At 42.1% G+C, this 20,908-nt stretch overlaps 1 protein-coding gene across 1 annotated transcript in view; it reads left to right on the forward strand.

Moving 5' to 3' along the window:
* The window catches only part of HARS1 (histidyl-tRNA synthetase 1), a 49,195-nt gene that overhangs the window by 21,921 nt on the left and 6,366 nt on the right, over nucleotides 1-20,908 (forward strand). Inside the window, exons 5-11 of the mRNA XM_085899207.1 lie at nucleotides 3,912-4,037; nucleotides 4,254-4,361; nucleotides 8,991-9,089; nucleotides 9,701-9,794; nucleotides 9,918-10,069; nucleotides 14,489-14,743; nucleotides 15,113-15,223. Of these exons, the coding sequence (XP_085755333.1) occupies nucleotides 3,912-4,037; nucleotides 4,254-4,361; nucleotides 8,991-9,089; nucleotides 9,701-9,794; nucleotides 9,918-10,069; nucleotides 14,489-14,743; nucleotides 15,113-15,223 (945 nt within the window). The remainder of the gene's footprint in view (nucleotides 1-3,911; nucleotides 4,038-4,253; nucleotides 4,362-8,990; nucleotides 9,090-9,700; nucleotides 9,795-9,917; nucleotides 10,070-14,488; nucleotides 14,744-15,112; nucleotides 15,224-20,908) is intronic.

Here is a 20,908-nt window from a genome sequence, read left to right on the forward strand (position 1 = left end):
CATTGTTCATGTAAATAAATGACCAAAACATCATTTTTCTGAAAATCCATTGATTTCCACTTTAATTTGTGAACAACAAATTTCAGCAGAAGCTCCTGTGTGCTCAGCATACTTTATTTTCAATTGTTCGACAGCATTTTCCATTGAATGTCGAAGAAACTCCTCCGACAATTCGGCAAAAACATTGCAGAAAGAATTTTCTAATTCATCCAAATTATCTGGTTTTCTGGCATGTACATTTTGTTTAGCCCATCCCCATGAAAAATTGCATGGGGTTTAATCATGACTCTTGGGTGGCCACTCTATTGGTCCTCATCGCCCAATCCATCAGTGTGAAAGTGGGTAATGGGTATCCAACCATTTACAAACTTCAATGGAGAATTGCAGAGGGGCACGATCTTGCCTAAAAATAGTTTCATCTGTGTTGTCCCATTGCTGGATTTTTGGAAGAAGAAAGTTTTGAAGCATTTCCAATTATATCTGTCCATTCATTGTATCGCAAAAGATGTAAGGTCGAATGAGTTGGGTTGAAGTCATTCCGTACCAAACAAGCAGGTTTGACCGCATTCGACTGTCATTGCTGGATCATTTCCTGACCGGTAATGGCGGTTATGCCTGTTGACAAAACCACCAACATGGAAAACAGCCTCGTCAGACCAGATACCACCTGGACAGTCATCAAAACAATGAAGGAAATGTTCATAAAACTCCATTCTCTTGTCACAATCACCTGGTAACAACTGCTGAACATAATTAGGTTTGTATCATTTCCATTCTAAGTCCCTCTTCAAAAATATCTGACTTGCACAATGACTTATTCCACTCTCCCTCACCGATTGTTTGATTGACCTCTTTGGGCTCCTTGTGAACATGTCTCGTTGCTCAAGAGTGGTATTTTGAGGGATGGAGCTCTCGTACACCGTTGGTCAACGGTGGTGTGTGTGCCATGTAAATACTGTTCACCACAGTTTGAGCATAATGAGATGTATGAGATATATTGGGTTGGTCAATGTTTTCTGATGATCTCACAGTGGTATGTTTTCCTCATGTTCTTATGTCTTTGACTGAACCAGTTGTTATAAACCTTTGGTGACAGTTTTTAATCGTTTTTGGATCAAACGTGGCATGTCTTCCCATTTCTTGTTGCCCCCATCTTTGAATGGCAATTACAGATTGCCAAACCTCGTACCGTGCAGCAATTCGTGCTCTTTGAGCAACAGTTAATCTCTGTCGTCATGAATTAATCTGAAAGCAAAGAAAACAAAATGGTATTAATCACAATAAACAAGCTTTCAAACAAACAAACAAACAATTATGTTTTGCCCTGTATAATATAACAGAGTATGTATAATATTTTTTTTTTAAATGGAGACTTAATTATAGATCACCCTGTATTTTTAGGAAACGTTTTAAGCTTTTCACTTGCTTTAACATGAATACTTTGTCAAAGCACCACTCAACCGTTGATGTGCAAAATGAAAACTGCGACCCACGTTTCAAGCGTCAAATCGTTCCAGAGCCATGCAACACAATAACATCTGGGACACAATGTCTGTACAAGAGTAGCACAGGCATCCAACGTTCGAGTTGTATCGAAATCAAATCGCCTGCGGATGAAAGAAGGCAAAAGTTCTCATTTTGATTTTCAGTATGGTTTTCACTATGAAACAGCTTGGAAGCTTTTCAATAAACTGTCCATTAAACTCTCGCTACAGTTTCAACATAATGAGATATATTGGGCTGACCTGTTTATGTTCTCATCTGGAGCTCTGGTTCAATATTTCGGGAACCCAGGTTTAAATCCCGCTCTTCCAAATGTGTTTGTCCATTGTCTACTAATGTCCTTGCAATTCCTGTGAACATGCTCTGATGTCGACTTGTGTCCTTGTCTTGCATGTTGTATGTGCACAAGCTCCTCCATGAGGCTTACTAAATCACTGAAAGAAAAGTAGTGGATAAATAATAAAAGCGAGTAATGTATTTTATGTGAGGGAAGTACCTGCCAAACAGGGGAAGTATAATCAAGAGTTCCCCATCTTGGTTACGATAAATGTCTTTGTGATAATAGTGTTGGATCGATGGCATTTTAAGTTGACCCACTAAACAACGCTTTGTTTTTCTCGCTGCTATGACCTCTAAACTGTGGTTCAATTGCGTCTCTCACACGGCTTGGTCGAAGGCACTGATTGGTGATTTCCATCTCTCAAGCTGTTCTTTAAAATCTCAGTTAACTTATCAGCTTCACTTATTTGTTTGGTTTTTTTTATCTTATTAACCCCCCCGCGCCCCCCCCCAGCCCGACAGTGAGAGTTATGACTTGCGCGCTCACTCCGTCCATCCGTCTGTCCGTGCCATAACGTTTTTCACATTATCATTTGATTTTTGTCATCAAATTTTCAACAAACGTTTATTATGAGAATATGGAGAAAATAATTAAAAATTGTGTCAAAATGTGAAAGGGTAAAGTCATAGCGACTATAAATAGCCATTATTAGCCCCGCCGCAGTGCGTTCAGCATGAGACGCCCAATTTTTTTTAAATCGCTTCCGTGTGTCTTTATTTATTTGCCATCGAGCTTCAGTTTGTCTGTCCAGGCCATCACCTGTTTGTTTTTTTTACCAGTTGAGCTTTTGTCATCAAATCTTCAACAAACCTTTATTATGAGAATATGGAGAACACTAATGAATAAAATGTACAATTGTTTTTAGCTGTCTTTTCTTTAACTTTAGTCCGGGTACAAAGCGGGCACGAATGGGCTTTGCATTTTGATATGCTTTCTCGATTCATTTTTTTTCACCATTCTTGTTCAATCTTCCATAATCCGACACAAACTGCTTTTCCCTCATTCCCTTACCATTTTCGAATTTACCTTGTTAGCTTTTGTTGTGAAAAACATGTTGCTACACAGTCTCGCGGGTGTCATCTTAGTGATGTTCCACGTTAGCTCAGCAAGCGAAGGCAACATGATCGCACCGACGATGATCGTGATGTTGCTTCAAACTAGGCTTGTGTTGACGCCACGGGTGATAATGTCACCATAAAGACCAGACTTTCAATGCTTGAGGATTATAGCGGTTTGTGGTGGTACATTTAGTGCGTGCCATGTAAATACTGTTCATGGTACATTTGGTGTGTGCCATAGATACTCTACATACCAATTCCTGCTCTCGCACAACTCTCAGAGAAACATTCGCATGAAAAGGATCACCATATTTGACTTCACTTTATTTGGCTCACCTTTCACATCCATGTCTGAATGTATTACACCAATTTGTACAAGTCAGATATCTATGTAACTGTCTTGGATTGATTAGGCTAATTGGCTCTGTTTGCTCGCTCGAGAATTAATCAATAACACGTAAAAGTGGGATGTAAAATCAGTTGTCATCATTCTGGAATCAGTTGTCATCATCAGTGGTTTTACATTTTCCATTCTTCTGCTGGAATCTAGCTATGCCAGTTAAATTTTATTTATTTTATTTTATTTTACTGTCCTTTTTGTCGTTGAAATTTACTGACAGCATGCCAATATGGTCAGTTTATGAACTTGCATGATATTTGCTCTTTAATAACCATACTGTCTTGAGTCATGGTGTGCTTGCTGAAGTTAATGTGAAAATCCTTATCAGGAATCGATGGACAGAGGACCTGAGGTGCTTTCGTTTCAAAATGTTGAGCTTATTGCATTTGGCCTCAAGTACCAAAATTTTCGTACATGTTTTCTCTTGTTGAGAAAGAAAAGGCTGATTAAAGAAGCATTTGATTTTTCTTCCCCCTCTTCCCCCCCCCCTCCTTGCACCTGTTAGTCGATTCAGCATGCGCATTCATGTGAAAATGATGTTTAATGTCATCTTGCATGCTCAACAACCCTTCATTTAGCATATCGACCCATCTCCTTAACTCCATGCAAGGTCCCCTTTGCCCGCTATCTTGCCATGAATAAAATCAGCAACTGTAAACGGTACCACATTGCCAAGGTGTATCGGAGGGACAACCCAGCCATGACACGCGGACGATATCGAGAGTTCTACCAGTGTGTGAGTTATCCGTCTTCCACTGATCATGGTGCTGCCAAAGATTTGGAGGGAAACGGGAGGGGGGAGTGTGTGAGGGAAGCAATTTGAGTAATCATGGGGAGTGAGAGGGTGTAATGCTTGATTTGGATACACGATGGGCAGAGACCTCGTGTACGCGCTGTCAGTTAATGGTTGCATTTTTCACTTCCTCAACATGTGTCATGATCATTTGTGCAGGACTTTGATATCGCCGGTGTTTATGATGCCATGATTCCGGATGCCGAATGCTTGAAAATAGTGCACGAGATTCTGACTGGGCTTCAGCTTGGTGATTTCCTTATCAAGGTAAAACATTTGCACATATTTACTCGTGAGAACAAGGGTATCTGTTGTGACGATATTCAAAGCATCTTCGTGTCTTGTCTTGTCTTGCCTTTGCAGGGAATTAAATTATATATTTTTTTCCACCACACACTTAACGCCTAATCGTAAAGCGTTTCTGCCAAAAAAAAAAAAGTTGTGCAAGAATTGAAAATATTAACACAGATTTAATCACTCGTCCCAGCTTGGAACCCCACGAGCACTAGCTGGTTGAGCAAGACTGCTTTGACAAGGCGGGCACCAGTATGATAAACTGTTGAGCATACCGGGAAGTCTTCGTTACAAACAGCTAACCATCCAGTTTTTATTTCGTTAATATTTTTGCACTGTCGCTATTGTTTTGGCCAGCAGAGTGCGATTCAAACACAGGCTATCTGTCAGCCATTGGGATCATAATTTGCTCACAAAAGGATGCACTTCTCTCTTTAGGATTCGTTGAGGCTCATTTCACGTTTAATCTGAATATAATAATTTAATGCAGTGTCCTCAAATAATTTATCATGAATGGCATGCAAGGACAGGGAATGTGATCGATCCATAATTCCAGCTGTGTGTGTGTGTGTGTGTGTGTGTGTGTGTGTGTGTGTGTGTGTGTGTGTGTGTGTGTGTGTGTGTGTGTGTGTGTGTGTGTGTGTGTGTGTCTGTGTGTGTCTGTGTGTGTCTGTGTGTGTCTGTGTGTGTCTGTGTGTGTCTGTGTGTGTCTGTGTGTGTCTGTGACTGCCGTTTCTCGACAACCATTGGTCCGATCTAATTGAAACGTGCCAGGTATATTGCTGGGGACCTGAGGATGTGCCTTTTCAAGGTTTGATATTAATCGGACAAGTGCTTCCCAAGTTATGGCCATTTATTTACCAAACCAATGACAAGACACGTTGCGTGGGCGTGGCCGATGGGGAACGGAAGCTCAGCCGCGTTCCCCATTACGGGTTACAACGTACGGGCTTCCGGAGAGTGATGACTTCGTGTATTCTAATAATTTCTCGATTTCTTATGCGCATTTATAGATAAACACAATGCCCCAAGTTCTGATCATTTTCATATTAGACTGTGCATAAATTTTGGTAACATCAGAGTGCTGGTATGCTCCGAACCAGGAAGTAAATTTTTTTTCTCTATCTCTTCTCTTCTCTTTTTGTTTTTCCTTGCCACGACATTGCGAAAAGGTAAAATACCTTGGCGCTAATTGAATAATTGGGTATAAAAACTAAATTGCGAATAATCGTAACTGCGAATAATATGCGAACTTCCGGGCCACGCACGTGCAGGCACGCGAGAGCGAAGAAACGGCCTGTGTGGTTGTTGTTTGTTGCTCGCGGTTTGAATATTTATTTATTATTATTTTTTATTTATTTATTTATTTTTTTTACGGGCACGTACTAGTATTAACAGAAAATAGTGACTTGGATGCTCTGGGAGTAAAGTTCGCCATCCATGTCGTCATTTTATTCCTCGGCTAATGGAGGACAGGAATACAGTATTAGATTCGCTGTGGACATAGTATGTGGGATTTGAACCTGGGTGGCAGCAATTTGTTTTTCTTTAATTGTCCTGTTAGCTTTTTTCAAATGTACCTGTAGGCTTGTTGATGTTCCCATCCTAACCGCTGGCCCACCTGATGCTCGGAACCCAGGTTTAAAATCCCATGTACTTGCATATTCTTCCTTTGTCGGCCAATGCCCATTGTAATTTACATTAATACAGTACATTGATTGTTGCTCATGTTTGTTTTTGTTTTTTGGTCCTGCCTTCGATTTGTGTGCAAGCTCTGTGATGAGCCTTGGTTCAATGTTCAATAATAATGGTTTTACCAAAATTAGATGCTTAATTTCACCAACATTAGAATGCAAAGCCAAGCAAGTTAAGACGAGGTGAACAGTGGTAAGTGTCATGCATGTACGCTTCCTTTACCACTAATAACACTGCAAATTACAAGTGAAACTAGAATGGTACCAAGTGAAGTGTGTACCTGTGCCAGGCTGAACAGTTTTTACATTTTGTATCCCACTGACAGACCAGATCTAGATTACCTTAACCAAAATATAATGGGCTTGCTCTTGTCACCTACTAAACTCATCCACCAAGTTTTGCTGAACTTATACACAACTTTTTGCAATATCATGCAATATATCGTTTTTGGCTCCATCTCCCAATTATTTATTTATTTGTTTTTATTTGTGGTCAAGGCTTGTGGAAGCGCTAGGATGCAGAACAAACCAGGGTACAACATAACAAAGGGAACAGCATGAGAAAGGGGAAATGCCGACAGCAGGGCAGAGGGAGAAGGTAGACAAACAAACAAGGTATGCAGGTAATGATGAGGGTTAGGGGAGAATGCAAGGGGTGGACACGATGGATGCATAAGCAAAATTTTGGAGGGTTGGGGTGGTTTATCGGTGTAGAAAAGATCCTGGCTTTCAGCGGTGGATGACCAGAGATGATGGTGAACAACTGGCTTGAAGACCGGGAGGGAAGAATGAAATCGTCAAAGAGAGTGTGAAAGGTGGGTCCACAGGTGGGAAAAGAGAGGAATAAATGAGTGGAGTTGAGCATTCATTCTGGATTTGGGCAGTTTCACAAGGAGGGGTTGCTGGTGTACCATGTGCATCCTGCAGATACTTGGAGGAGGGTGGGGGGGCGACAAAGCATGGAGAGGGCAGAGGGTGAAAAACCAGAACTGAGGTAGAAGAAGACTGAGAGACCACTGACCTGTTGATGATGAAGATGTCAAGATCATCAAGATGTGAGGGAGGGGAGCCAGCCCAGAGGGGAGAATTACTTTACAAAATTGTGAAGAATCACTTTAACAATTCTTGGATCTGGATCGGATCCTCACCAAAATCTAATCGATTCGTCCTTGTCACACACCCAACCTATCCATCAAGTGGTGTTCAAGACCATTAATAACTTTTTGAGAGATTATGCTCTATATCGTTTTTGGCCCTATCTCTCAATAGTGAAGAATCACTTGTCAATTTTTTTTTAAGTTCCGGCATCCAGATCTTCACCAACATCTAATCAAATTGTCCTCGTCACACATCCAATCTATCCAAGTTTTGTCTTTGAGATATCGTGCTCACAGATTCACAGACAGCAAGAGACAAAAGACAGACACAGGTGAAAACATAACCTCCATTCACTTTCGGTGGTGGAGGCAATAGGGAGGCAAAAAATATTAAAATCCAAGCAGGAGAATAAAAGATTTTTTAAAAAGATCACAAAGGGAAATATGAATTGGTGGCAGCAAAGGTAGGGGATGATGGGGGTAAAAGTTCATGAGTCACAGGACAAAGACTCAATGGGATGCAAGTCATCCAGTGATGCCGAATGACCACCTGGGGCATTATAGGCAGGGAATGATCTCCACAGCACACGGAGACTGCTTCAAATATATTCCAGCCTGAGGAATGATGTTTTAATATCAGGAAAATTCCCCGTAGATGTATTATGGCCACACTATTCCCAGAGAAGAGGCAGTGCAATGTGGCAGTGGTGCCTATCACCACTACTGAGGTTGATTTGGCATAATTGAATGCATGAAATGGCCTCACCTGGGGGATCTAGTGGGAGAGCTACTGTCTTTGCACTATGATCTCACTGTGTCCTCCTTGCACCGCTGCCAGGATTCCCAATTTACCTACATCTGGAAAAAATGTGTTTTCTTAATCTTTCCACGTATTAATATTTTCAATGAACAGTGTCTGTTAAATTCTTACCGTAGCCTGTCTCAGGATAATGAGAAGTATGAAATGAATTGGGTTGGCCTTTTAGTGTTCCCATCTGGAACCTTTGCTCTTGATGCAGGGAACCCGGGTTTAAATCCTTTATGGCATAAGTTTGTCCATTGTTTATTAATATGCTTGTAATTCGTGTGGAAGTACAATGATGTCTACTCACGCACTTGTTCTGCATGATTTATAGGCTGGCAAGATAGCCTGGAGTTATACACACTTGCCTTTAAGCTGTCCAGTCTAGGTTTGAATCCTGACGCAGCTATAAACTGTCATCTCATTGTTTTACAGGCTGGTCATCCCATTGTTTTGTCATCCCCTTGTTTTTTTGATTGATCAATGTGTGTGCCGTTCCTCGGATGGACGTTAAACTGGGTGTCACATCTGCCGGCATAAGTTGGTAGACGTGAAAGATCCCACGGTGTCCCTCAACGAAGAGTAGGCGAGCTATCGCCAGCACCCTGTCCTACCCCAACCACAACTGGGAAAGCAATGGCAAACCACCCAGTATAACCCTTGCTAAGAAACTGCTTCGGCAGCATCCATGCTCTGTAACAGAACATGGTACTGTACATCAGAATCGGAATATCTTGTCCTGGATATTTTATTTGCAGAAGTGTAACTTCCTTCATGTCTCTCTTTGTTTGCAAAAACATCTGCCTATTTTAATATATCCCTCCCTTTGAAGCACTCTCCTTTATACCACCCATTTCTGCTTGTCCCTCCAGGATTTTGAAGTGATGTTTAGTTTGCACTTCATGTCGTGTTCAATTCCCCCTTTGTCATTGCGTTATATAGTCTCCCACGGGGATCCTGCTATGTTTTATGAAAATCTCTGCACTCACCCATTTGTTCTTTTGTTTAGGTCAACGACCGTCGTCTTTTAGATGGAGTGTTTGCTGCCTGCGGAGTTCCTTCTGATAAATTCCGTGCCACCTGCTCTGCCGTCGATAAGTTGGACAAGGTGAATTGCTGGCTTGCATGAAATCAAGATTGGTAACAAAACGTCCAAAAGAGGATTAGAAGCCTCAAAATATACAAACTTGATCGATATTAATCACTGATCAGCATCCAAGATGGAAATTTAAATCCTAGATGGCAGGATTTGTTATCCTCTGAACTCCATCTGAGATGATTTGTTAGTACGTCTTGTTAGTACAACAAGATTTGTTAGTACAACAGACAGGTTGTAAGTACGTCTTGTGATTTTCGCCACTTGTTTTTGCTCAAGGTTCAAATGGGAAACCGCAAGGAGAGGAAAAGTTTTTTTTTTTTTTGTTAAGCTTTCAGTTTCCGTTGTAAAATGTTTGGTTAACAAAATGTTGACCTGCACAAACGTGCTTGCTTTGTATAAACACCAAATTTGGAGTCATTGGCAGTTAGGAGTGTGGGGTGGTGTGTTATGTGTTAACTGTTTGGCAATGCCTTTTGCATCATTTCTGTTAATTTTCTTGTAATGATCTTAAAAGGCCTTGAATCGTATATACTGTATAAATAATAATGAAAATTGATTTCAAACCACATGCATACCACACTGTACAAAGCCATGTGTGTTATGATCTCCTCTCTTCCCAGCTTCCTTGGGAGGCTGTGCGAGAGGAACTTGTGGGAGAAAAGGGATTGACTCTGGAGATGGCAAATTCCATCGCTGAGTATGTTTGTCTGCATGGTATGTCAGTGTCCTCTTGTGGAACGTGCTTGCATATATTTGGTGACATCTTTGACACACTTGACACAATGACCAATACTACTACTTGAAAAGGTTTCTCTTACGACTGAATGCTTCATGTAGGTGGTCGAGATGTAATTGCACGTTTGCAAGCTGATGAGCGACTGGTTGGGAATTCACGTGAAATGCAAGACGAGCAAAAGAGTGCACGCGCTGGACTTGCAGATCTGGATTTGCTCTTCAAATATCTTGATATCATGGATATCTCTACACAGGTGAGTCAAAGAGAAAACTGGTTGATGCAAGGAATTGTAACACAGTGTAAGGGTTGTTCTAGTGGAAGCTGCATTTTTGGTCCTCACCCCTCTGAAAAGGTCGGAGACGGGGGACATTGGAAGAGTTCCGATCATCCATCCATTTACTTTTGTGCACGTGATATTTCAAAAACTGTTGAATGTTTAGCTTTAATTTTGCAGACATCTTAAGGTATTATCTCAAGCTGATTATATCACGGCGGTGATTTGCTGAATCCTGTTGCCATGGCAACCCTCTCGGTAACTTGGCTTGTGGACGTGATATTTCAAAAACCGTTCAAGATTTAGCTTTCATATAACACACATCTATTCCTCATACCACCCAAAAGGCGGCAGACTGAGAGTATGAGCTCCTTGTCATTTATAGCTGTATTTGCGAACCACAAAACTTGCAAAATGATGCCACTTCACTAGAAAACGACTGTCATCCAGAAATTCTGCTGGTTTGGTTGCACCAAGAAGGCTAAAGTAACAATTGCCATTAGAAGAAAGTAGAGAACATCACAGTATTTGAAGCAGAATAGCACTCGATTAGAGCTCTCATACCTCCATCAGGCTGAGCAGTTTACATTTTGTATCCCACTGATGGGCCAGATCTGCATCTGGACCTTAAACAAAATCTAAAGGCGCTGTTATTGTCACCTACCAAATTCATCCACCAAGTTTTGTCATCATCTGTCCACAACTTTTTGAAATATCATGCTAAATATCGTTTTTGGCCCAATCTTTGATCTCAATGGTGAAGAATCGGTTAATTTTTTTTTAGTATTTGGAGCCGGATCTAATCTTCACCAAAATCTAATCAATTTGTTCTTGTCACACACCCAACCTGTCCACCAAATTTCCGACGAATCCGTCTCCAACGTTTTGAGATATCCTGTTCACAGACGGGGTGAAAATACAACATCCGTCCACCTTCGGTTGCGCAGGTTAAAATTGTAGGTGGTGTGACTGGTGCTAAAATTTCATGAAATTCATAATGAGACTTGCAACGCAGTTGATTGCTGAGTTACTATCGCAAAATATATCGCGCTGACCTGAAGGGGAGTTTAAACGGGGTTGTAGCAGCTTCTGATGCAATGAAAAAAATAAACTCCCGAGCATTTGGCGGTTGAGTAACAACAATTTGCGTGTGATTGAGGTTGTTCATGGTGAATGTGAACTACCATCACAAATTCTCTCTGGATGACTTTCAGTGGTGTGTTGACTGCGTGCACTGTTTAATGCTGATGCATTTGCGATTTGCTATGGGATGGATTGGTTATTATGTAGGATTTCACGAGTATTGAGGTTACACAGTAGTTGTAGGTAAAATATGATGATTCAATACGAGATGTGAAATTTTATTACTCGAAAAATCACATGTGCTCAACCTTGTGACTTCTAGATATAGGACCATTGAGCGTTGACTCGTGAGGACTAGTGGTTTATGCAACCATCTCATAATAATGAGTAATTTCTAGGGGGAGAGGTTTTCTCAAGTTTGGCAATATAACCGATGTAAACATCTTCTCAGTATAAACGATGATACTGTTCATGAAGGAAGATATACAGGTTATAGAGACAGAGAGAGAGCAAGAGGTCAGAGAGAGAGAGAGAGAGAGGAGGAGGAAGGAACGAGAATAAAACAGCCAATCACCTTTTGTTATGTAGGGTGCCACATTGGTGTAGTTGAGTTGAGTGTTGCTTTGTGTCATCCCTGTTCATAAAATTAAGTTTGGACTCCCGGTTGGACACTAATTTATTGCAGGACCTTGTTTTGTAATGCCCTTGATCATAAACAACTTTAAGTGGGAGATTTAAACATGGTGATGATTCATCATCCGTACCACACCACTTGTAATCGAGCAATAACATTACCATGCTACTCCAGCAGTCTTGTTGGCCTGATTTTTGATGGTTCTCCCAATAGGTAGATAGGCTAACAGGAAGTGCCTTACTCTTGACCTTCTGGGAGAGGCTAATCTGCCTGCCCTGCTTTGCCTAGTCTATACATGGTGCCATTCAACTTCAAGATTGACTTTAAAATATTTCGGAGCTACCTGTAATTGGAAACAAAATGCTTCTTTCTAAGAAGCAGCCCCCAACATGCTCTTGGAAAAACAAAATAGTATTAATAACTAGCAGAAGCCCATGGTACTTCTGTGGTGAAAGCCCTTACTCAAGAGAAATTCACTTACAGTTGGCCATAGGAGGAGACAGGCTGAAGTAGGTAAAGGCCAACCTTATGTTCTCCAATGTCTGGCCTTGAGCCTCATTGAATGTGATCGAGTGTACAAAGCATATTGGAACCTGCATTCTCTTATAAAGTCAATGGCAAGCTGGTGTCATTTGGGGCAAGCTTTATTCGAGGGATGACAACTTGATGTTCATAATTCGGGTCAGAAATATTTGTTTCGGCTCAAACTTCATGGAAGACTACGCGCTACTTTATACCCGTTTTGCCTTGACATTTGCATTGAGTTTTGGTGTCCATCATTTTTACTCGAACATCCATAAGAGCCCTTGCTTGAGAGAATGCCACATACAGTGCGGCGTCAAGTAGCACTTTGTGCATTGCTGCTCGGCGCCGTTGTTGGCATTGTCTGTTTACAGTTCTGGTGACTTCTCATTGTTCCTCCCTGAGGCGCGCACGGAGACACTGCGCACGGTCACTCGTTCTTGCTTGGCGGTGTGACTAAAAGGGTGAGAGGCGATAACCCAAGATAAACCGAATGCTTCCACGCTAAATAATTTTTATAATGACCGCAGTCTTACTCACACCATTGTATACCACTTCCAAATCTGAATTGCGCACAAGCCAGACATGCCAGTGGAGAAAACAGGATCTATTAAAGAAAGGGGTAGGAAGGACAAAAAGAAAACGCACTGATCAGTATTCTCTATAAATAATTGCCTGTATCTGCCACCCTTCCTCCCTTTATGAGTTCCCTGGCTTGTAAAGAATTTGCTGGTTTGCAAAGCTGTAAACCAACACCACCACCATCAACGACGACGACGAATGCGTGTTGGGCAGTGCACTGAGGGGCGGAGCTTGGAAAAGAGTGTTACATACAGACAGACTGATGAACAGGCGTGGGTCATTCTCACATAACTGACAGAATCAGGAGGTGGTAACATTAGAAAATTCTTCGAACAAGATTAAAATTTTCAGGTCCGAATGTGGCAAATGGGATGTAGTTTCAGGTGTATTTGATGAAAGCAGCGCTGAATTACCTCTCATTTAGCCGATTTTTCACCGCAATTTCAGTGCTTTATGGCCATTGAGTCATTACCGTAACGGAAATGAAAGGGCTTGTATATCCGACAATGATGTTTTCAAGAGACATTTTGTCAATGATGTCAAAGATGTCAAAGATGTTTTCAATGATGTCAAAGATGCCAAGAATATTCTATCTCCATCATGTTTATTGAGAAACATAAGAAAAAGTTGTCATCAATAAGAAATCAATATCACCATGTTTGATGAGAAATCGTGGACATAAAGTGCAAAAATCATTACCTTAACGGAACTAAAACGTTACGGTAATGGTGATACGGTAATGACGAAATCAACATACAACGCCTCGTAGTGGCCAGACCGGGAAGCAGACACACCGTGAATTGTCAAAAACTTTAGCATTTAAAAGCATTCTCTACGTTAGTGTACATAATATCTGTTGAAATTCATATGTATGGTCAATCGGGCATGTACGGTAATGACATTGAATTAAATAAGCATACGGACTCACCTTGCCAACTTTTGAGGAGTTTTTGCACCCAAACTGCACGACCAAACTTGAAAAATAATTCTAAAGTGGCGGTACAAGAACCGAACGCCACATCACGACCATGTGATGTGAACGCTTGATTGGCTCACAGTTGTAACATTCACCAGAAGGCCGTTTTTGTTACGGTAATGACGAAATTGAGTGACGGGCACAAAATCCACTGTTTTGCAAAACTTGTACAGTTTTCGGCGGTATTTGGACTCTAATACGGAAGATATTGAATTAAGAAGGAACCCCACATGAATTCTCGTAAAATTCGGAGAATTTATTGACGCTTTTTTGGGACATGAACATGGTACTGTGGGTATTGTGACTGCAAAAATTGCATCAGACTGAGAGAACAAACTCATTTTTACCTATTTATTGTAATTTTATGATCTCAAACGACGGGATTATTTGAACGCCACCCAGGGCAAAGATATATGGTCCATAACTTCGCCGAAAATGCCTGAAATTTCATGAAATGAAGCCACTTAAACACATGTGACCTCAATCTGTCAATTATGTGAGAATGACCCGCGTATCGTTGTATCGATAATAAATTCACGTCAACGACGGGAGTTGCACACTTTGGGTTTAACCATTTCTTATTTTCCACTTGTACTTTCAGGTGCAGTTTGATCTGAGTTTGGCCCGGGGCTTGGATTACTACACAGGTGCAATATTTGAAGCTACACTCTTAGCTCCAGAGAATGCAGTGCACCAGGACGATGGATCGGCGCCTGGTGGTGTCGGGAGTGTTGCAGGGGGCGGCCGGTACGACGGCCTGGTTGGGATGTTTGACGCCCGAGGGCGCCGTGTGCCCTGTGTAGGCGTGAGCATTGGCATTGAAAGGATTTTCTCCATTTTGGAACAGCGCAGTGAGGTGAGATCAACTTGGAACTTTTGACTTTTTACCTGAGCCACATATGTTGCTTTTAATTTTAAAAGAAAGCACCCCTTTTTGGTGATATAAAAGATGTTCTTTAAAGTGTAGGTAATGCTTACAATTGTGGAATTTAGAATTTTATGCACAGACATTTTATTTTCTTTCTATCACCCTCATTCCACTTGAAATTGATTATCTACTTTATCACATTTGTTTGCAATGTGGTAATAGGAAGAATTTCTGTCATCATATGCTAAAGAAGTATATACAAACCTTTTTATGGGCTCAGACTTTTCTTCAAATCGTTGCATCAGCTTGCATTTTATTTTTTATTTTTTGCCCATGTTTCTTTCCTACTTCTTCTAGAGTCACTCAGTTCGAACGACAGAGACCCAAGTGTTGGTGGCATCAGCTCAGAAAGGCCTGTTTGATGAGCGCCTCAGGCTCCTCAAAGAGTTGTGGGCAGCTGGAATAAAAGTAAGCCAGGCCACATTATTAATACACAAGGTGCATAAGAGAAACCTCGGTGTGAAGTAGGATTCCTGTTTCCTAAACAACTGCCACCCATCAGTATGCAAGTTTCCTTTCAATCCCCGATAGTCCCACCTTGATTCCAGTTGTGTCATACATTGATAATGACAATACCGTTGCAACTTGGGTTATCGTTAAGGCCTTAAATGTCTGAAATGGGTCCCACAGATCAAGAGTGATCCATACAATTATTTTATCAATCTACCTTGCTTGAAAAAAGACCCCGAAGTGTTAGATCCTGCATATATTGTTATGGCTCTGGGTTTCTGTGTCACCACGAGGGGAAGTACTTGGACTCGTCGCGAACGCCCGGTCCTGCAGGCCGATGTCTCATGGATAACTCTGCAGTCCAGCGGGTTACTAAGCAACCACGAGCATCAATCAGATGGCCAAATCTCCCAGTATCCCTCCGTCAAACACCGTTTACCTGGGGGTGACGTGGCCCAACTAACCGAGGCTCATGCACACTCCTCTGCACACTCCGATTACTGCCGACCGGAACAGTGAGTGCAGCGTTGGCTGTTTAATGGAGCAAAATAGTTGGGGTAAAATTTCCTGCCTATCGCTAGTGTGGACTGTGTGTGGCCAACAGGGAAATACACCACAGACAGGTTGGAAGAAAACATGAACAGGTTTTTTATATTGTGGAGATACAGGGGAGTTCATGAGGCACATTTGTGCAGTAAAGGTTTTATTCACAAGGAATGGTAAAGCATATATGCAAGGTGTTTGAGGGTGTGACACATACAGTGGGGTAAATTCGTATGGCATGTTCAGCAAATAAAAACGGAGACACAGTAGAACTTGATCCCTTGACACTTATGAGCCCCTTCTACAATCTTACTTAATTATCGACATGCAAGACTTATCGTCCATCAGAATCAGAACCGGAGAAATGCAGAGAGAAAGAAAAGTAGATAAAATGTAGAGCAAAGTGTGGGTACGGCTCCTTCCCACTTGAGTCAGATGTGTGTAAGCTTGCACCCCATGCAGAGTCTTGCAAGCTTCCCCTTGGTGGCTCTCGTGATCAAAACGGACAACCGTGAGCACAGGCTTGGCCAAAGGACTCAGGGTAAGGGGACTTGAGAGATCGAAATGCTTTGTAGATCGAGATGCTCAGACAATCAAACGCCTGGTAGATCAAACGTTCAGTCAATCAAAGTGCTCAGTGATTCAAAGGCCTGATAGATCAAGAACTAGAACGGCACTCGGAGAGGGCATACCTTCCCCAGACTGAATAGTTTACATTTTGTATCCCATTGATAAACATTGCAGCATCTGTTCAGTGTTGCAGCATTCTGAGGTTTGGAGACCAGATAATGGCGAGATCATGACGGGTGGTTAGACCTACTATTGGTCAGGTCGCTTTGATGGTTACCATGCCAAAGGAGTTGCTGCAGCTGTGTTCAATAAGCTGACTCCAATGATAATTGAGGTAACACCAGTCAACGAGCATATTATGAGATTAAGGATTCGTCACTCATTGGGTGTCATTTCCCTGGTCTCTGTATATGCTCCGACTGAGGTGAGTGATCTCGCTGTGAAGGACGCATTCTATGCCATGCTCGAGTCTGTGGTTGAACAGTGCCCGAGGCGAGATACTCTAATAGTCTTGGGGGATTGCAATGCATCGACTGGAACTGATAGGGATGGTTATGTGACATGTGTTGGTCCCCATGTATCTGGAACTGTGAACCAGAATGGCACTAAGATCCTTGACTTTTCAACAAGTCATGGACTTAGGATGGCTGGTTCATGGTTTCAATGCCCACAGGCTCATGGCTGGATTTGGTTTTCCAATGCTGGTGGTGTGGCAAAGGAGATTGACCCATGTGCTCATTGATGATTGCTGGAGGATGATCCAGAAGTGCAGGGTCTTCCAGAGTGCTTAGTTCCTCAATACCGACCACAGGCTTCTGGTCGCATCTCTGAAGTTGCAGTTTGAATTCAGTAAAATGACACCATCCCAGCCAAGGCTGGATGTTGGCAGGCTCAAGGATGAGGGGGTAGCTGAGGAGTTTTGCGAACAGGCTGAGTGGGGATTTGGGGGGGTCTGGGTGCTTTGGGGAATCCTGAAGAGTTTGAGTGCCTTCAAGACCACCTTCCTTGATGTTGTCGGTGGATGTTTTGGGACTCACCATAGGGCGAAGAAGAATTTTGACTCTCAAGGGACACTGGATACCTTTGAACAGAGTTGCTGGGCTTGGCTTTATGGCAGAACTGAGCTGTTTGGGGAGTAAAGGCATAAAAATATGTGCGCTGAGGGTGGACAAGAGGCATTTGTGCGAGGAATCTGTGAGGGGGAAGAGCATCACCTGTGGTCAAGTGATTCTCGTCCTTAAAGGGGAATTTGCGCATTGCGTTCATCCAAGTCCGTCCCTCGGTGTACTGCAGTTCGAGCGGCATGTGGTGGGCTCTTGACATAGGAGTCCGAAGTGAAGGCCAAGTGAAGATTTCCAACCAAAAGAGAAAACCCTTTATAATTCAACAGATCATTGATTATACAAAAACACATATATGTGGGAAAAAAGCTTGTTTCAAGAGTCCAAGCAGATCTCTGCGTCAGCCAGAATACATTTCCTTTTATATAATTGGAAAATCGGGAGGGGTCAGAACATCACAGGGCACTTGGCCAATCGGTATAAGACTACAGGAAAGCTTTGTTTGCACACGAGGTCCTTTAAGCGAAGAGAAAACTATCTTGTGCATAATTATAGCAGATAGTGCTGTGAAAGGATGCATGTCTTCCCTCAGGGGTGTGTAAGCACAGAAAACCTTCATTTACTTTAGGCAATGATAAGCATTTATCTCAGCATGCAGATGGAGCATCTGGTTTGCACAGCTTTTGCAGAACAATTCGAGGTCCATGACCTCTGCAGCTCGATGAGATCCTGTTGATAAGGACAATGGGAAGACAGAGTTTGTGTTTGTACATCTTTGCAATTGAATGGGAAGCCAGAGTTAATGAGACTAATGCCTCTGGGGACGAGACTCTCATGGATCTGAGACCATGGATCTGAGATATTGAACCACAAAAGTAGTTCTCCCCAATTTGCCAACCAAGTGGAAAATATAAGATTATATTGTTACAGTCAATTAACATACTTGTGTCTCTTCATTTATAAAACAACCTCCAGTATGTAATGATACATGATCAAGTATATTTTAGAGTAAAAACATAACAGATGGGTGCATATTTCCTTTAACTAAACATGGACTAACAACATCTCTTACCAGGCCCAGATGTATTTCCTTTAACTAAACATGGAGTAACAACATCTCTTCCCAGGCCCAGATGCACTTGGGCCAGTATGGGGATTATATATTCATTATTACCTTTGCAAACTTTGTTGCGAAGGTTATGTTTTGATCGCTGTGTATTTATTTATTTATTTATTTGTGAATATGTGTGTTTGTTTGTTTGTTTGTTTGTTTGTTTGTTTGTTATTCGCATAACTCCAAAAGTATTGAACTGAATCGCAGCAAATTTGGTGGGATGATTGGTTATTATCCGAGGACCATTTGATTAGATTTTGGGAGCGATCGGGTCAAAGGTCAAGGTCAAGGTCATGAAAAGGTCAAAATCGTCTTTTTACCATAGCGCGGTCAATTTGTATCCAATTTGCATGCAACTAATACCAAAATGTTCAGAATTCAGTGCCCCATCTTGTGATATGTGACGTGACACAATGACGTAATAACCCTTATTAGCGGTTGGGAGTCAAAGGTCAGGGGGGGTCACGACATTGCAAAATGTGGGGTTTTAGTCATAACACGGTCAATTAATATCCGATTTGCATGAAACCAACACCAAAATATTGACGGTTCTGTTCCCCACACTCTAATACCAATTACAAAATTAAGAGTACAAAGGTCAAGGTCGAGGTCAGGAAAAGGTCAAAATCGTCATTTTGCCATAGTGCGGTCAATTTTTATCCAATTTGCATGCAACCAATGCCAAAATGTTGTGAATTCAATGCCCAATCTTGTGATATACGATATGACACAGGAAATTTAATGTTTTTAAACCATCATAACACATATGAGATGGCAAATGTGGTATGGGATTAAATACCTTCACAATCAATGGTTTCTGGGGTGGGGGGGGGGGGGAATGTAGAGTTGGCGAAGGTATGCGCTCAACTGAGTGCCCGTTCTAGTTATTATATTGGTTAATAAATGATCCTCAGGTTTAATATGGAAAAATATATCAGTTTATAGGGAATTAACAAGACCACAGCATAGTGAACATTTACTCGTGGCCTATCAGTATTAACTCTGCAAATGTAATGAGCTCTGACCTTGTCATTGTGAGAGACCTGATGAGCATAATTATCCTGCAGACAATTGAAGTCTATCTCTTTGCAGATGATGTTTCTTGGTGAACCATTCATTATATGGTGATAAAGTGACCTCAGCCAATGCTTTACAACAGCCTTTATACTTCCATATGCTTTGAAAGCAAAAATAAAGAGAAATGAGTCCATAATTTGTGGACTAAGAACACTTATCTCAACATGAAAAATATTTGTTTCAGTGTAATCAATACAGAAACACCAGTGCTTTGCAATACTCATGTGATCCATAGAGCTTTCTATGACCAAAATGTCCATGCTCGTATTTCACAAGAGGTAATTAATTATTTTTTACTTCCACAGCCCGCTGAGCCGGTTACTTTGAGCAGTTGTACCAGGCTGATCCACCGGCTGTTGAGTTGGATGTCAGAGTTGTTATGATCCCTATTGCTGACCCTCCAATCAACTGTGATCCACCTTCATTTGTGGAAACACAGGCTGCGGTGAAACGGTTGAAATAGGGTGAAGCTCCTGGCATCTGTGGCATCCATGCTGAACTTCTCAAGGCTGCTGAAAATGCTGTACTCCTGTCATTGTATGCAGTTCTGTGCTCTGTCTGGAACACAGGCATCATCCCACCTGACTGGAAGAGGGGCCTTGTTGTCCCTCTCTGGAAAGGGAAGGGTGATCGCCAAGACTGCAACAACTACCGAGGGGTGACGCTGCTCTCAGTGCCGGGCAAGGTCTTTGCTCGGATAATTATTGAAAGGGTTCGCCACCATCTGCTTGAGCACCAGCGTCCAGAACAGTCAGGCTTCACACCAAAGAGGTCAACGATTGACCGGATATTGTCCGGACTTGCCCTTCGAGTCCTCACCAAACGCAGATGAGAGTTTCGGCAGGGGCTGCTTGCAGCCTATGTTGATCTCTGCAAAGCGTTCGATTCAGTGAATCAGGATGCCCTCTGGAGGATTTTTGGTCTTTGTGGGGTGCCACCAAAACTGATCGATCTGATGTCTGAACTATACTGTGGTGCTGAGTGCTGTGAGATGTAGTGATGCCATCTCCGACTTATTTCCAGTTGCTACTGGAGTTCATCAGGGCCCTCGAGGTGCTGAATGAGGAGTCAGAGCTGCTGGGATTATGGGTTTCCTGGGTCAAAACTAAGATTCAGGCGTTCATTGACAACTTGGATACTGCTATCTTGTCTGTACCAGTTTATGGTGAGGATGTTGAGGTCACGGAGAGATTCACTTACCTTGGCAGTGATATTCATGTCTCTGTTGGCTGCAAGCCAGAGATCAAGAGACGTCTGGGTCAGGCCTGGAGAGTCATG

This window comes from Eptatretus burgeri, chromosome 10, assembly GCF_056783735.1.
Source record: "Eptatretus burgeri isolate ZD-2024b chromosome 10, Ebu_testis_v1, whole genome shotgun sequence".
Classification (NCBI taxonomy): Eukaryota; Metazoa; Chordata; class Myxini; order Myxiniformes; family Myxinidae; genus Eptatretus; species Eptatretus burgeri.